The 17,475-nt window shown below is 39.0% G+C and overlaps 2 protein-coding genes across 9 annotated transcripts in view; both read right to left on the reverse strand.

Annotated features, from left to right (window-relative positions):
- Positions 1 to 14,382, reverse strand: part of iqck (IQ motif containing K) — a 57,540-nt gene extending 43,158 nt beyond the window's left edge. The window contains exons 1-3 of the mRNA XM_034189405.1: positions 14,063 to 14,382; positions 3,527 to 3,642; positions 3,281 to 3,428 (exon numbers count right to left, since the gene is read on the reverse strand). Of these exons, the coding sequence (XP_034045296.1) occupies positions 3,281 to 3,428; positions 3,527 to 3,642; positions 14,063 to 14,114 (316 nt within the window). The 5' untranslated portion in view covers positions 14,115 to 14,382. The remainder of the gene's footprint in view (positions 1 to 3,280; positions 3,429 to 3,526; positions 3,643 to 14,062) is intronic.
- A 477-nt stretch (positions 14,383 to 14,859) lies between these two features.
- Positions 14,860 to 17,475, reverse strand: part of LOC117527207 (SUN domain-containing protein 1-like) — a 76,700-nt gene continuing 74,084 nt past the window's right edge. For all 8 annotated transcript variants that reach the window (XM_034189427.1, XM_034189422.1, XM_034189420.1 and 5 more), the window contains 3 exons: positions 17,065 to 17,232; positions 16,864 to 16,956; positions 14,860 to 16,551 (listed from right to left, as the gene is read on the reverse strand). In XM_034189427.1, coding sequence (XP_034045318.1) covers positions 16,438 to 16,551; positions 16,864 to 16,956; positions 17,065 to 17,232 — 375 coding nt within the window. In that variant the 3' untranslated portion in view covers positions 14,860 to 16,437. The remainder of the gene's footprint in view (positions 16,552 to 16,863; positions 16,957 to 17,064; positions 17,233 to 17,475) is intronic.

The raw sequence follows: 17,475 nt of genomic DNA on the forward strand, positions 1-17,475 counted from the left end.
GTAGTTGTTTAGAAACAGCCCCAAGAGACCTACCCAACTTGTGTAAATTCACAATTCTCCTTCTTCACTGAATAAAGATACTTGGACTCTCCCACTGTTTTGACTATTGGTCAGTCCAGTGAGTGCTGTGCAAACACATCCTTTTTAGTGCTGTAGCCAATCATGATCACTAACAAGGAGTTAACAGACCTCGTCCTTGTCACATTAAAAGACACAGTAGCACCATCAGCACCACTTATCAATGTGTATGTATGTATATATTAATATCAGGCTTGGTGGTCAGAGACATCTGGACACAAAGGCAGAATTCAAGAACACAGCTCTGGTTTTTAAGGTTGTTTACTGGGTGACTCAGCGGGGTACACAAAAAGGGAGTCCAAAAACAGCAAACAAGTCAGAAACATCAGGCGATAAGGCGTGGTCAAAAATACCAGGCAGGTAGTCAAAAAACACAACGTGGAAAGCAGTACTAGAAAAAACACAGGTACAGAGCTGGAAATGAAGGCACAGGGTGCAACGATCTGGTGAGGAAACAGTGCAACCAGTGAAGCATATATACATCCTGGTGATGAGCTACAGATTAGAAACAGGCAGTGGTGGGCACACCTAACCAAAAAGTTAGCTTCGATAACAGCTAATCAGCTAACTGAAAAGTTATCTTTTATAAAGCTAAACCGATAAACCACCCAAAAATATATCGGAAGCTACAGCTAACCGATAACCGATAACTTTCAGTAGTGTCTCCAATACATTCTCAGCTCTAACAAGCCAATTTTGAGTTTGAACACCACAATCATAAACCCAAACAATGAGTCACCACCATGCGCCCTGCCCACTGCTGGAAGTGGGCAGAGCAGTAGTGAAGCAGTTGAGAGGCATTAAGCTCAACCCTACCGTAGCAAAAGGAGCCTGAACACAGGTTGCCACAAAAAAAAAAGGATGTGAGGAAGACAAAAACAGCGTGACAGAGTGAGGAGTTGCACATGGATCAACCTCTGTCTGGCTTTCTTGGAAAAGCAGAGCTGAAAGATAAAGACCCTTAGCAAAAAGAAGTTTATTCAAGTGTACTATGAGTATACTTATTTTTTTACTAAAATTGAGGAAGTATACTTGAAGGTGACTTTTTATAAACTATATTTTATATACTTAAGAATAGTACAGTGAAGTATACTTGGCTTATACTGAAAAGTATAAACAAAAGTCTAAGTACATTAATACTAAGACTTACACTTATACTTTAATACTAAAACTTATACTTTAGTATACTTTTTACATCTTTCTGCCACAAAGTACTAACACTTATTATGCACTTGGAGCAAGATATACTAAGTCAAGCCACTGACTCATGCTTAACATTTAATTTATATATTAATATAATTAATATAATATATAATATTAATATAATTAATATAATGCTGGTGTTTAAAACTTTACAGCATATAGTATGTGTGCTCAATTACATTATCTTTATGTACCTTAAAATCATACACAAACAGAAAAACTTTTGACTTGACTTTATTGATCAAGCTAGTCCCTTTCATAAGGGTTTGGAAATGGTGTTATGTACATAGCATCAGCTGTTTCAACAAGAACACATTTTATTTTGATCATGTCAGGCCAGGCAGCATTAACAGTTTCAGTTTTTTTAACAACATATAGGAAAATACTTTGTACATCAATTTGTGAATCATTAAATACAGGCCTGTCTGATTTACTAAGTACCTCAACTAAAACACAACATAGTTTACCACATGAACAAAAAGCAGGGATTTGATGTGAACATGTTTGTTTAAAAATAACCAAGTCATTAATTAAACAAAATGTACCATCTTTCAAGCATGCAGCACTATTTTTATTTTATTATTTATTTTTGGATCCAAAGGTTTGCACTTGTCTTTTACCTTTTTTGACAAGGAAGGATTTTAGTTCTCAGTTGAAGATGTTTACATTTTTACAAACAGGACTTGATCTTGGAGAGACCATTATGTTTACATTTTACATGCACTTTTTCCTTTAATTTTCTCCACAAAGGAAGGACTTGATTTCATATGTCTTTTTTAAATGTTTGAAAATATATCAAACTTGTTTTCAACATTCTGTCTTGTGATTTATTAAATGCATTACACTCTTGTGTACATACAGTATGAGTAAACTTTAAGAATACTTTAAGGAGTATATTTTCAGTATCTAAATAGTAAGCTACAAGTAATATGCCAAGCAAAATTAAAGTATATGAAGTAAAATAGTACCAATGTGTATAACAGTATACTTTAAGTATACGGTAATAAATGAAAAATAGGGACTCAAAGTATACAACTAGTACAATGGCAGTATATCGATAAGTGCACTTGTGGTATACTTTAAGCACAGGAGAAGGATATATCAAGTACATTGATAAGTGAACATGTGGTATACTTTAAGCATACAAGAGGGATATACCACGTACATTGATCATATATAGATGAGTGTACTTGTTGTATACTTTAAAGTGTATTTTTGCAAACTTAAAACGAACTTTAAAATATACTTTTATGAACTTGAAATGTTCCAATTTAGTCCAAAAACGTATTACATTTGTGTACTTTCTAGTATACTAACAGTACACATTCTGTAGTATACTTGCTATACTTATACTGAAGCATACTTAATAAAATGAACTTTAAGTATACTACTTTTTGCTAAGGGGAAGTGTGAAAAACATGCAGACCCGAATTCCTGCTGCTGGGAGAAGCTTTTGAGTGGAGTTCTCCATGAAAGCATGACATAATATTTTGTCACTGATCATGCAAGTAGTTGCAGACAGAGACTGCGTACAGAGAGAGAGAGAGAGAGAGAGAGAGAGAGAGAGAGAGAGAGAGAGGCAGAGAGAGATTAAACATGTGGAAAGAGAGAGGTGGAGAGCAAGACTGCGCACACAAGAAGGGCAGAGACACAAAGAGAGAAAGAGAGAGCTGCCTGAGCTAAACACTGTTATATTTATTGTGTTTTTTTTTTGTTTTTTTTTGCTGTCTTGACATGGCTCCATGGATTGTATTAAAACAAATGCACATGGCGAGCAGGGGGAGGGCTGGCATAGAGTTTTTACATCAGTTTTGTAATGTGCCAGACAACAGCAAAAAAAAAAAAGAAAAAAAAAGAAAAAAAAAAGTGACCAAAACGTACATAGTTCTCCTTGAAGTCAAGGTGCCAGAAGATGCACTACTCCTCATAAATTGTGGCCTTGCGTGATAGAAATGCCTACATAGTTACATCCTGTAGCACAAACTCCAGTCATGCTTACCCTCATCGAGTTGTGGAGATGACACAGCTGCAGCTGTTGCTGGACATATTTGACTTGAAAGAGAGGCCTCATCCAACGGTGTGGAGCTGGCAAGCCCAGGATGGCAAAGCAGAAGGGCAAACTTTCTCAGTGATCCATCAACCATAAACTAAAGAAACAAGTGATTACTTCAGGAGATCCCAGAGTGACACGTTCCATACAATTAGACGCATATGGATATTAAATGCAGCTGTTGGATGAGCCAACCTCAGTTTTAGTGGGACCACAGAAGGCAGGAGAATGTGCACTGGCACCATACTGGGACCATACTGAGCTGCTGTCTGTCCACACAGCGCTGGGAGCACTGGGCAGCATCTCACACTCTTTAAAAACAGACAAGAAACAAACAACAACAAAAAACCCTTTAAGGGCTGTGTTGCGTAAAATCAGTCTGTCTACAGTTTACAGACAGCTACGGTTGGTGTTTCATATTAAAAATTAACAGGCTGATGTCAGTGCATCTGAAAAATGTTGCAGTAAAACACCTTGTTTGAACGTCCACACCCACAAAGTTAGTCTGTGACGTGTGCAACATGCTGACACCACTACTTCTGAATATAAGCGCCATTCCGCTTAAAACTACAGCGGACAGGATTTAGTGTCATCCAGTGGTGAGGTTGCAGGTTGTATGAAGGGGACATTCCATGATTCACACCAAGAAGGACTGACTGCTGAGCCTGAAAATTACACTGTAAAAGGAGTGTGTTTAGCTCCTGTCTGTGCGAAAAGGATAAGTGGGTGGACAAAAGACATCAGGGGAGTATTTGCCACTGACATTGGACATGCAAAGTCTACCTAATGCCAACTAAAAAGGCTGAATTTTCTTCAAAAGAAATGTGATCATTCATTTAATCTCACTAGCTCCTTAGCAGTGGAGTGCTTTATTAATAATTAATGTGTCACTTTTTCAGCTGCAGTTTGATTTCATGTCGAATTAGACATGAGTCAGTGTCATTTTTGCAGTGGAGTCTGAAACAAGAGCAACTGTCTTCTTTTGAAAAATAAAATGTGATTTTAGTTTTGAAAAATAGAAGAGACATGAATTAAACTCATAAATGCACCATTAAAAGTGTTCACTGCAGACACTTCAATGTTTTTTTTTTTTGGGGGGGGGGGGATTCAAAGATGTTCTTTCTACCTCATTCCCGTGGACAGCTTTTAACCAACATTTGTTGGTGCTCATGCCTGGGAAATCTGTAAAACGTTACATTCTTTCCTTGAGCCAAACATTTCTTTTGTGAATTGCTGCACTAAGGGACAGAACTAAAGGCACCTCCCAAGCCTCTTTTTAATCCTTTTCAGCCCAGGCAAAATTATAATCTTTTTTTTTTTTTTTACACATTTTACAAACTTCATGTCTTGACATTAGCAAGCCTCCCATTTTGACTTAAATGGGAACTGGTCGGTAATTCAGGCAGATACAGTTTGTCCACAGTAGGTTCTGTGATGAATGATATGTGCACAACTTAATCGGTTTTATCAGACGGTTTCACCGTGCAGCAAAGTACAGAAGAGTTGGGAGGGAGAGGATTAAATTATTTCCAACATTCACTTTGTTATCCTCCATTGACTGTGTTAAAAATAAAATGATCGTCATCAGAAATGTAATTATATTAACTGTTACCCTTTGGGGTGCACTCACTTTAACCTGCTGTGCTAATGTCTGCCACCTTTGCCACTGTGTCATTAAATGATGAATATCTGCCACTGAGTGATTATACCGAGTATGAGTTCTCTCAATTTTCTCTCAAAATTCTTGAAAGGGTAGTTGTAAAACAGCTAACTGATCATCTGCAGAGGAATGGTCTATTTGAAGAGTTTCAGTCAGGTTTTAGAATTCATCATAGTACAGAAACAGCATTAGTGAAGGTTACAAATGATCTTCTTATGGCCTCGGACAGTGGACTCATCTCTGTGCTTGTTCTGTTAGACCTCAGTGCTGCTTTTGATACTGTTGACCATAAAATTTTATTACAGAGATTAGAGCATGCCATAGGTATTAAAGGCACTGCGCTGCGGTGGTTTGAATCATATTTGTCTAATAGATTACAATTTGTTCATGTAAATGGGGAATCTTCTTCACAGACTAAAGTTAATTATGGAGTTCCACAAGGTTCTGTGCTAGGACCAATTTATTCACTTTATATATGCTTCCCTTAGGCAGTATTATTAGACGGTATTGCTTAAATTTTCATTGTTACGCAGATGATACCCAGCTTTATCTATCCATGAAGCCAGAGGACACACACCAATTAGCTAAACTGCAGGATTGTCTTACAGACATAAAGACATGGATGACCTCTAATTTCCTGCTTTTAAACTCAGATAAAACTGAAGTTATTGTACTTGGCCCCACAAATCTTAGAAACATGGTGTCTAACCAGATCCTTACTCTGGATGGCATTACCCTGACCTCTAGTAATACTGTGAGAAATCTTGGAGTCATTTTTGATCAAGATATGTCATTCAAAGCGCATATTAAACAAATATGTAGGACTGCTTTTTTGCATTTACGCAATATCTCAGAGTGATGCTGAAAAACTAATTCATGCATTTATTTCCTCTAGGCTGGACTATTGTAATTCATTATTATCAGGTTGTCCTAAAAGTTCCTTAAAAAGCCTTCAGTTAATTCAAAATGCTGCAGCTCGAGTACTGACGGGGACTAGAAGGAGAGAGCATATCTCACCCATATTGGCCTCTCTTCATTGGCTTCCTGTTAATTTTAGAATAGAATTTAAAATTCTTCTTCTTACTTATAAGGTTTTGAATAATCAGGTCCCATCTTATCTTAGGGACCTCGTAGTACCATATCACCCCAATAGAGCGCTTCGCTCTCAGACTGCAGGCTTACTTGTAGTTCCTAGGGTTTGTAAGAGTAGAATGGGAGGCAGAGCCTTCAGCTTTCAGGCTCCTCTCCTGTGGAACCAGCTCCCAATTCAGATCAGGGAGACAGACACCCTCTCTACTTTTAAGATTAGGCTTAAAACGTTCCTTTTTGCTAAAGCTTATAGTTAGGGCTGGATCAGGTGACCCTGAACCATCCCTTAGTTATGCTGCTATAGACGTAGACTGCTGGGGGGTTCCCATGATGCACTGTTTCTTTCTCTTTTTGCTCTGTATGCACCACTCTGCATTTAATCATTAGTGATCGATCTCTGCTCCCCTCCACAGCATGTCTTTTTCCTGGTTCTCTCCCTCAGCCCCAACCAGTCCCAGCAGAAGACTGCCCCTCCCTGAGCCTGGTTCTGCTGGAGGTTTCTTCCTGTTAAAAGGGAGTTTTTCCTTCCCACTGTAGCCAAGTGCTTGCTCACAGGGGGTCGTTTTGACCGTTGGGGTTTTACATAATTATTGTATGGCCTTGCCTTACAATATAAAGCGCCTTGGGGCAACTGTTTGTTGTGATTTGGCGCTATATAAAAAAATTGATTGATTGATTGATTGATTGATGAGTTGCTGTGCTTTGACTGGATAAGCTATGTGTTTGATTTGCGTAAGCTGGTAAAAAAAATACTTCAGATGTTTGCTGTGTAAATTCTTTCAGTTGCATTGATTGATAACTTTGGCATTCAGGCAGCTGCTGTCCATGGTACTGATCAAAGGCTGGTTTGCAGGATGGTAATTGCTGGGTGAACTTCTGCTTGGAGACAGTGTGTGCAGAGGTCGAAGGGGGCCCAAGGAAAATATTTGTACTGGCGCCCTGCATAACAATGTTACACTACTAGCGACTGTATCAACATGGCAGCTTCCATGGCATGGGGAGGGGCTGCTCCTATGTAGAGACGAAGGACTCACGCTGCATTCCAGAAACTGGGATGTCAGACTTATGCCACTTGGAGTATACTAGGCCCAACCTCAAAGTGTTCCAGGTGAACAAAATTTAAGGCTAAAAAAAAATAAAAATAAACATATACGACCGCAACAAGCTAAGATTTGCTTTGGTTTGAATGAATGAATGAATGAATGAATTTATTCGGCACACACAGATCCAAAACAACAAGAAGCTTACAAAGAAAGAAAACAATCCAACAATGCAACAATGCACCTGAAAGGGAGTAGGCAGAAGCAAAAGCTTATAAACACCCACCCCTTTAACAAAAAAATACAACCCCATTTCCAATGAAGTTGGGATGTTGTGTGAAATGTAAATAAAAAACCAATATGTGTCAGAGCACTTTTAAAAACAGGCTAATTTTAAAATACGCGGATGACACAGTGATTGTCAGTCTGCTGCGGGACAATGACAGCAGCCACGGTGCTGTAGTTGACCATTTTGTTAAATGGTGTGAGGACTCATATCTTCAGCTCAATACATTAAAAACCAAAGATATGGTCATTGATTTTAGGAAGCATGCCAGCACACCTGACAACACAATAATCAATGGTCAACCAGTTGAAATTGTACAAACTTATAAATACCTTGGGACTATCATTAATTTGCTAAAGTTTGAGGCAAACTGTGAGGCAGTGTGCAGGAAGAGTCACCAGCGTTTGTTCTCCCTCAGGAAGCTGTCCTACTTCCACATCGGCCGAACCACGCTAACACTATTTTCTCGTGCTTTTATTGAATCTGTTTTATCTTTTTCTTTGGTGGCCTGGTTTGGCAGTCTGACACTGAAGGACAGGAACAGACTGGGTCAGATTATTAAATGGTCAAGTTGGCTTATTGGTGAGTCACAGCTGAGTTTAGAGTCCCTGTACACCAAACAATTACAGCGGATACCCACCTGCATCACAATTGATGACTCCCACCCTCTGGGTAACGAATTTCAGGTCCTGCCTTCTGGCCATAGGTTCAAAGTCCCAAGGTGTAGGGCAAAACGCTACAGGAGTAGTTTTGTTCCAGCGGCAATTGTGCATTTGAACAAATCTTTGCAGGGTTTGCACATATTTATATATTTATTAATGTATTTATTTGCTTTGCACATCAATTTTTATGCTGGCCATCTTTTAGTGGTTTCTCCTGATGCTTGTTTTTAGTGGTTTAGTAAGCTTGTCAGTGCCCGGTTGTGTCTGTGTTATACTTTTGTTTTACATATGTTCTTTGTTAGTGTTTCCAGTGTTCTCATTGATATTGTTGTGTCTGACTAACATAGACGCCCTTTTCTGTTTGCTACAGGTCAAATCTACCTACGGGTACAAATAAAGTCATCTGAACCTGAAACAGAATACAATGATTTGTAAATCCTCTTCAGCCTATATTCAATTGAATACACCACAAAGACAAGATATTTAATGTTCAAACTGATAGACTTTTTGTGCAAATATTTGCTCATTTTGAAATGGATGCCTGCAACACATTTCAAAAAAAGCTGGGACAGGGGCAACAAAAGACTGGAAAAGTTCATGAATGCTCAAAGAACACCTGTTTGGAACATTCCACAGGTGAGCAGGTTAGTTGGAAACAGGTGAGTGTCATTACTGGGTATAAAAGGAGCATCCCCAAAAGCCTCAGCCGTTCACAAGCAAAGATGGGGTGAGGATCACCACTTTGTGAACAACTGTGTGAAAAAACAGTTTAAGAACAATGTTTCTCAATGTTCAATTGCAAGGAATTTATGGATCCCATCATCTACAGTCCACAATATAATCAGAAGATTCAGAGAATCTGGAGAACTTTCTACACGTAAACGGCAAGGCGGAAAACCATCAATGAATGGCCGTGATCTTCGATCCTCAAAGTCAAACAAATCTCTACACCAAGATATAAATTAATTAAAAATATAAAAGCCAAGATGATGAGTTACATAAGTAATGGCCCCATTTGGTATAATAAAGTCAAACAATTCAGGGGATGGATACACAGAAATTTTCAAGTCACTGAATATGTCTTAGACTGTCTTTACATCACTTATGATGAAATACAAACTGTATGGCACTCTATGGTAAATCTGTGTGGCATACAGAGTTCTCAAAAACCCAGTGAGTCTGCAAGAATGAGAAGAGTGAGGAAAGCCACGGAGACACCCAGAAGAAGTTATAGGCTTGGAGAAATTGTGCATAGTGTATGGTTTGCATTTTGTATACACAGTTATACAGCTTCATGATGAAGTGGTATAGAGGAGGATTTTCTTAAAAAGAAGAGCTGAAAGTTCAGCTACAATTTGCCAGAAGGTACTCGTATATCTGGGATGCAAACCTAGATTTGATGTTTGGTGAAAGAAAATCCTTCTCTGCTCCACTTCATCATGAAGCTGTTGTGGTGATACAAAATGCAAAACACACACTATGCACAGTTTCTTAATGACAGCCACAGAAGCCTATAACTTCTTCTGGGTTGTCTGGGTGTGTCGGTGCCTTTTCTCTCTCTTCTCCTTCTTGCACACTTAGTTTTTGAGAACTGTCTACTTCAACAGATTTACCATAAAGTGCCATACTGTTTGCATTTCTTCATAACTGATGTAAATAAAGTTCAAGACATATTCAATGACTTGGAAATGTTCATGTATCCATCCCCTGACTTGTATAAAGAAAACTGGCAATAAAACTGATTATTTACAGGTATTATACCAAAGGGGGCCATTACTTATGCAACCCATCATCTTGGCTTTAATATTTTAATTAATGTATGTTAGGTTATAGAGATTTGCTTTGAGTTCAAGAAAGATAATTTTAGAAATTTTTATGTTGAGAAGCCCGATTTACTTTTTGTATTTGAAATGGCATGAATGAATTAAAATGTGTGAAGTATCAAGGGGCCGAATACTTTTGCAAGCCACTGTATATCTTACTAAAACCTTTTTTAAGAAATTCGATTCTTTATTTCTCCCGTTTATATGGAACTATAAATCCCATAGGATCAGAAATGGGCATCTGTGCAAACATAAGACAAATGGTGGGTTGGCTCTCCCGGATTTTATGTGCCATTACTGGGCTAACATTCGTTGTGTCTCCTACTGGTTAGATGAGACTATTGTGCTCTCTGGGTGGCTGGATATGGAGCGGGAGGATTGTCTTCCTTACTCGATAGAGGCTATCGTAATGTCTCCCATTTGTCTCAAAAAAATCATAACTATAATCCAATTATACACAGTACCATTCAGATATGGAAACAGATAGCAAAATATTTAAAACTTAGAGCCCTATCCTTTACACTGCCAATCTCAGCAAATCCATCATTTATCCCTTCAACTATGGATGGAGCCTTTAAGCAGTGGAAAGAGTTTGGACTCTGTTGTGTTGGGAATTTGTATGCATCCTTCCAGCAGCTTCAGGAGAAATATGGATTGTCAAAGTCTGATTTCTTAAGATACCTGCAGATCAGACATTTTGTAAAGACTCACCTGGAGAATTTTGAGACTGCATTTCCTGATAAGTTGGACCAGTGTCTCAAGGACTGTACAGTAGAAAAGCATGCAATTGCATTTATATCTGATGTCTTACAAGAATATGAACAAGTGAATATGGATGGTATAAAGAAGGACTGGGGAAAGGAATTAGGGATGCAAATAGCAGAAGACACTTGGGATAAGGATCTGAAACATGTTAACATGTGCTCCCTTAATGCTAGTCACTGTTTGATCCAGTTTAAGATTTTGCACAGGCTGCATTATTCAAAAGAGAGGTTGCATAAAATTTTCCCTGATATGTCGCCAATTTGTGAAAAATGTAACCAAGCGGATGCAGACTTACTACATAGTTATGCACTGTGCCCTAAGCTACAGGAATTTTAGGTTGCAGTATTTTCATTCTATTCACAGATTTTTAAGGTTCAGATAAAACCAGACCCACTGTGGGTTATACTGGGTACATCAGATAAGTCTAAAAACCTACAGAATGCACAGCACCATCTCCTGTCATATGGCCTTATTTGTGCGAAGAAACTTATTCTTCTGCTCTGGAAAGATAAAGGGGCACAGAATTTTAAAGTTTGGATTGCGACACTGACTGATACCCTACAACTGGAAAGAATTCGCTATATCCTTAATGACAGACTGGAGGAATTTGAAAGGATCAGGAGTCCAGTGATTTAATTTATGGGAAAGATGAATGGTTAGAATTCATTATGCTGGCAGTAATCTATAAGACCTTCAACTAGCAGTCTGCAGGGATGGGTGGTTTTTTTTTTTTCTCTTATTGTTGTTGGTGGTTTTGTGGATGTTATTTTCTGTTGCGGGTCTGTTGTTGTGTTGTTCTGTTTGTTCTTTGGCATAATATTGTTAAAAGAAGCAAGATATCCATTCCATACCAATTTTGTATTATTGCTGTTCTTATGCTTCATAATAAAAAATATTTGAAACAAGACAAACACAAAAATCCAACACCACGTGCTTGGCACTTAGAAAATGTGTTGCCATTCGCACTATTAGCATGACAACAGTCAGCAGATAATCACTTTCGAGCTGAATGTAAAATTTGTCTAAGTGCCCCCATGCATGTGGCTTTGCAAACAGACACAGTGTGGTCGCTGAATTGACAGGGGGTGTGTCCGCCCACAGGAGCAGCTGTGGAGATCTGTGGTTCTGGACATCCCAGCTGGAGAACATGTACCATGTTTGGACGGACATGAACTAACTGTCCACTGTGACGTGCTTGTGTCTGCTTGCTGTCCTGACGTGGACATACATAAAAACATATCACTGTTGCAATGGGCTGCAGCGAGCGAGCGCACACATTGACAGGCTACCCCAGGTGAAACGGACGGTCAGATCACACGCAGTAGGCGATCTGAATGTCACGTCACCCACGTGAGCTCTGTTCCACATGACGCTGTGACTGTCCTGCGGCACTGTCCACAAGACACGTGTGTCGAGCAGACATGCGTGCAGGGCCAGCTGGACACACCGGCAGCAGATGTGGACGTGATAAGAGCACCCTGCTTCTCATTCATATCATTTTATGACTGTACATCTGTGACCATGGGTCATCTACAGAGGAACAGACGGGTCATACGTGTACTGACTGCTTGATAAGAGGTATTCAATAAAATGTGGTGTTTTTAATATGGTGTGTGGTTGTATTTTTTTAAATACGTCCATGTCCTTCTTGATATCACACATTTTCCCAGACCTTTTATAGGACAGTGATGGTAGCTCAGTGGTAAAGTTCCTGGCTGACAATCAGAACTTTTGGAAATTACAGGTTCGAATCCCATGGGTGGCATGCATTTTTTTAATTTTTTTTTTTTTCCACAGCAGCTGCACGATGTGGTTACACATGCTGGAGCTACTCGCACTGTGTTCCCACGTGCACGAAACCGTGGTAGCGGGTTCGTTCACGCCTGCCGGTCAGCTCTATGTTTTCGTAATTCGCCCCAATTTGTACTTATTCGTACTATGTGTGAAGGGGCCCTTAGACATTACTCTTTTGGAAGAAAAAAAAAAAAAAAAAACACAGACTGGGCCTTTGAATTTTCAATAGACAGCCAGGTAGGGGTCAATTGAAGAATTACACAGGGGTCAAAATTTTAAAATGCTCCAATGATATTGAAAACTACACCACATTATTTGTCTGAACATAAAGATTCCAAAAAGGTATAGTTTGGACTAAATGTTATGGAGTTATGGGGTGTAAAAAAACACTTTTTTTTTTTAAACCAAAATTGGAGCAACTTTAACTTTTGGCCCCTGTACAAACTTAAATTGACCTTTGTCACTATTCTTGCTGTTTTTACCCCATAACATTCAGTCACACATAGTCCAAACTATGCCTTATTAAACTGGCGTAACGCATCACGTGATAAATCTGTTTCCGGGCCCAAAGACCTCCATGTTTACAATTAAAGTTACGTCTGTTTAATCCTTTTAAGGATTTACAGTTTAAGTTTAGTGTGTGTTTACAGTGTGCGCAAACCTCCGTCCCGCCTCCACCTCCGTTAACCGCATTCGTCTGGTTCTATGGTCAGAACACTTAATAAAACTTATTTTTCATTTACTTTACATATTTTATTATGCACAGGTAATATATACATGTCTGTTTGTTAATAAAAAAATATTTATTACAATAAACAGGACGTTAAACTGCAAACTTCACTTTCTCCCCGAACGACATGAACAGGAAGCGATCGCAGCAACTCCCATTGAAAATAATGGAGAAACAACCTGAGCGTCTGACATTTTTACATAAAACAAACGCAGTAACAACGTCTAAAAACCCAGTTAATATATCCAGGAGAGTTTTAGGCACAATATACAAAAAGTTTTATGTTGCGATGTTAATGCTGTTGTCCGTGTGCAGCGGTGTAAGTGAAGCCTGATCAGATCATCTCAGTCAGTACAGTTCTCAATGACAGCACGCTTGTTTGGAGCCGGAAGTTGAAAATCACATGATGCGTTACGTCACACTTAATCGGATATAATTGGAGCATTTTAAAATTTTGACCCGTGTAATTCTTCAATTGACCCCTACCTAGCTGCCTATTGAAAATTTAGGTGGTTAACGTGCTCTTAGTCGTACATAAAAGTAAAGTCTAAAGGAGTATTTGTGCCAAATTTGGTGCTTGTTTCACCATTTGAAAGATTCCTCTGTAAATATTATATCTGCTTCGCTACATGGCTTTTTAAGCATTTGAAAAGTTTTTTTTTTTTTTTTAGCATGTAGTTACTTCTACCTCAATGGCGCTAAAAAGAAACAATCAAAATGTACGTATAGACCTTCAGCTTTAATTCACGGGGTTCAACAAAAACGTATCTTTCGGCGTCATTGTATTTCACTTCCCCTTGTGGAGAGAAAACTACAAACGCGTCACTGTCCAAATACCTAAAAACGTATGACTCCTTTAAAAGTAAACAATAAATTGCTTACCTTCACAAACTTGTTCCCACAGTGACTTTTTGGCACCGACTGGCATCGTCATTATTCTGTCAGAGGTTGTTTATATAGTTGCTCTTTGGTTGCCAAGTACTAGTAACTACTCAAACGAGCAAGCAACTAAAAACACGGATTATTAATCTACATCGTGTTTTATTACAGATTAGTTTTCTTGAGGCAGGTGTTGCTTTGTCATCATGACGCAGCTGTGTCCATGGCAACAGACTTGCCGAGTTTTTAAATGCGTTGCTTTGGACGTTAGGGGGCAGCAGATATAGTCTGTGATTATAATGAACTATAATTCTGGTCAACAGTATTGGCTATTATTATGTTTCTTCCTGCTACCCAACACTACTGAAAAACATGTAGGATGTAATTAAACTTTTACTGATAGAAAACGTTTTTTTTTTTAGTTGATAAACACCTTCACGACCTCTGACCTCACTTGTTTAAAAATCTATAAATAATCTTTAGTAGGTGCTGCCATCAGAGGAACGACGTCCTTCTACCAACCCTTACCTCCAAACAGAGCTGACTTTGGGGATAGTGTCTGGAGACATAATCCAAGGGTCAGAGAACATCTGAAATTTTGGTGATCTCAACATTAAAATGTCATCTCTTATCACGTTCTGTAGCACCCCCGGAATTATTTTTGCTTACCTCACAAAAAATCTGCCGAAGATTTCTGATTATACCTCTGTTGGTTGAGCACAGGAAGAAAAACAAAAAACATAACCCCAGCAAATATAAAATTTTCCACAAAACCGCTGCAATTCACTCAGGCAAAGTTCTTCAAAATTAAAGCGTCTTTATTGGAATATTTTCCAAAACAATTGTCATCTCATGACTGAACAAAAATAGCCGTTTTTCTTAAAAAAAAAAAAAAAATCCAATGTTTCCAAAATGCACTGATTAGCTTTTGACAATATATACACTGAAGTAACTAACACCTTGCAGTCAAAAATCAACTTTTTAAATAAATAAAATCAGTGAATGAAACATTTTAGAGTAATCTTTGTGTGATCAGAACAGATGACATCCTCTCATTTTTTTAACAATTAGTGAAGGCTTGTGCCAAAAATATTTCTCCAATAACATGTTACATACAGTGCGTCTGCTGACATGATCAGCTTCTCAAAACAAACCAATGCAATGACTAAAAGTCAAAAATAATGGTGTTCATACAATAATGATGTCAGAATAGGGTTTGTTTTTTTAGTAATGCAACACTGATTAAAGAAAGCAAATATTATAAAGAACCAACTATTAACAATGATATATACATATTACATTCCTTCAGGGTATCAGAATACAAACAGCCCATGTGAGGTGGGGATGTTTAAAACTGATTTTGGAGATGGGCCATCTTGAAAGCCCAAAATCCACCCCTGACAAACTGAGAAGCTGCATACTTATGTACACCAATCTTGATATAATTTACCTTTTTCGCATCAATCGGGGTAATCTGAGATCTAGGCACCGGCTCCAAACCTTCTGGGAGGTTATATTTTCATAAGTCTGAGGTGTAAAAACCTAGAGTAGAATTATGGAAGAGTCGCATGCTAGACTTAAGTTCATTCATAGTTAGTTGATCTATTTTGTCGAACTGAAGAACCTCCATTCTTTAGCCACGCAGAGTTCAGGTCAGTGGTTATATATAGTGTTGTGTCTGTAAAGTACAACTCGCATTAGAAACACATTCATATTAGGTTAGCATTTTCAGTTCCAAACCCCAAAGCCTCTGTGGGTGCATGATGAAAGTAAGGATCAACTTTGAATGTAGTGAAAAAGTGTAGGAAGCCTGCATATGGTGGCCTACTACATGTTCAGGATCAAACCCGCGCACCTTTGTTGATGATGCTGTCCAGGCTTTATTGACATCAAACATCTGCAATGACACCAATAAAGCCTGGACCGCATCACTAACACGGATGCAGCAGCTTTGATCTTGAACATCCAGCAGGCCCATATATGGAGAAAAACACACGATAAAACCAAAATGAGAGAGAACAGAGCTGTAGTAGGTGAGAAAATGGTGGAGACGACTCCGTAATCCCGTTTCAGGTTCCTGATCAGTGTATGACACATTTAACAAAGAACTGGAGGACTAATTCCATCATTCCTCTTCTGTGATCATCGGCGGTCACACAAATCCTGCCAATTCTTTTGGTACTACAGAATCAGTCTGAGTACGTCCTTTTACCAAACGATCATCTCAGGTCTTTGAGTCTTTCACACCAAAAGATCCACTTGGATTCCCAAGTCCTCTCTGCCTCTTTTTTGTGTTTTTGTTTTTTTAGGAAACTGGTGAGTGCTATGTACAGATAGTCTGATATGTCTTGGTATGATTGTGAGTGCTGCTGGCTGCCTCACTCAGGGTGCGGTTTCCCATGGACTCTGAATCGGTAAAGACAGGTGTATTCTGGATGGCCCCAATTGGACAACACTCGTACCTCAATAATCTGGAAGGCCTTATCATTCCCCTGAAAGACAGGAGCAAAAATAATCAGCATCTTTTGGCAGATATTGACTTTATAGGGGGTGAAAGTGTTCAGTCTCAAGTAATTTCCAACAGGTTAGAACAGTGTGTCGCCAATCTTGGTCGTTGGGACCCAAATTACTGCACTTTTTGTGTTTGTCGAAGAGTACACAACTGATTTTCTTTTTTCTTTTGCAGGAATAGCACAGAGACATATAAAATGTGCAGTACTTAGGGTCACCAGGACCAGGATTGGGGAAACACTGGGTTCGGGAGTTAAACATATTCCAGTCTTGTGTAGTGTGGTCTTCATTACCACAACAGGGAAAGTTTGCAGTGACTCCCCATCTTCCTGGTAGATGTAGGACCCCAGGAGCGTCCCTTGTTCTTGGTATTCATCCTCTAGACCCTGTTCATAAACAAGCACCAGTGGAAATATATTACTCCAGCGGAAGTACACCCAAAATCACTGATCACCATGTTTCTGCTCATATGTCTTTGTCTTCATGTTTCTTACAAAAACAGTGAAGTTGCGTGGGGCACTGGTAATTTTTCCAGTTGGTGACAGTGTCTTGGGGATGTGCTCGACGCAGAAGGAGGTGGGCAGGATTTTCATGGACAGCCGGATCACCAGGTATCCCTGGGAGCCTTTGAATGCCCAGCAGTTCCCGGGATACACATCAGGCTGATTGAAGAGGAAGAAACCTTTAAGTGTGCTTCATAGAAACAACGGACACTTACTTTGTTGTTTTTCTTCCTGGAATAGCACTACCCACTAGCCATGAAGCCAAATGCTAAAAGAAATGCCATTTTGGCTGCTTTTAGGCATAGAGGCTAAGAACCTTCTTCATGGGGTAACTATCTTGTCAGATCTCTTTGATTAAACGTTCAATTTTCACTCCTAATGCCATTGGTATAATTTAGGGAT

Source organism: Thalassophryne amazonica, chromosome 16 (assembly GCF_902500255.1).
Source record: "Thalassophryne amazonica chromosome 16, fThaAma1.1, whole genome shotgun sequence".
NCBI classification, from domain to species: Eukaryota; Metazoa; Chordata; class Actinopteri; order Batrachoidiformes; family Batrachoididae; genus Thalassophryne; species Thalassophryne amazonica.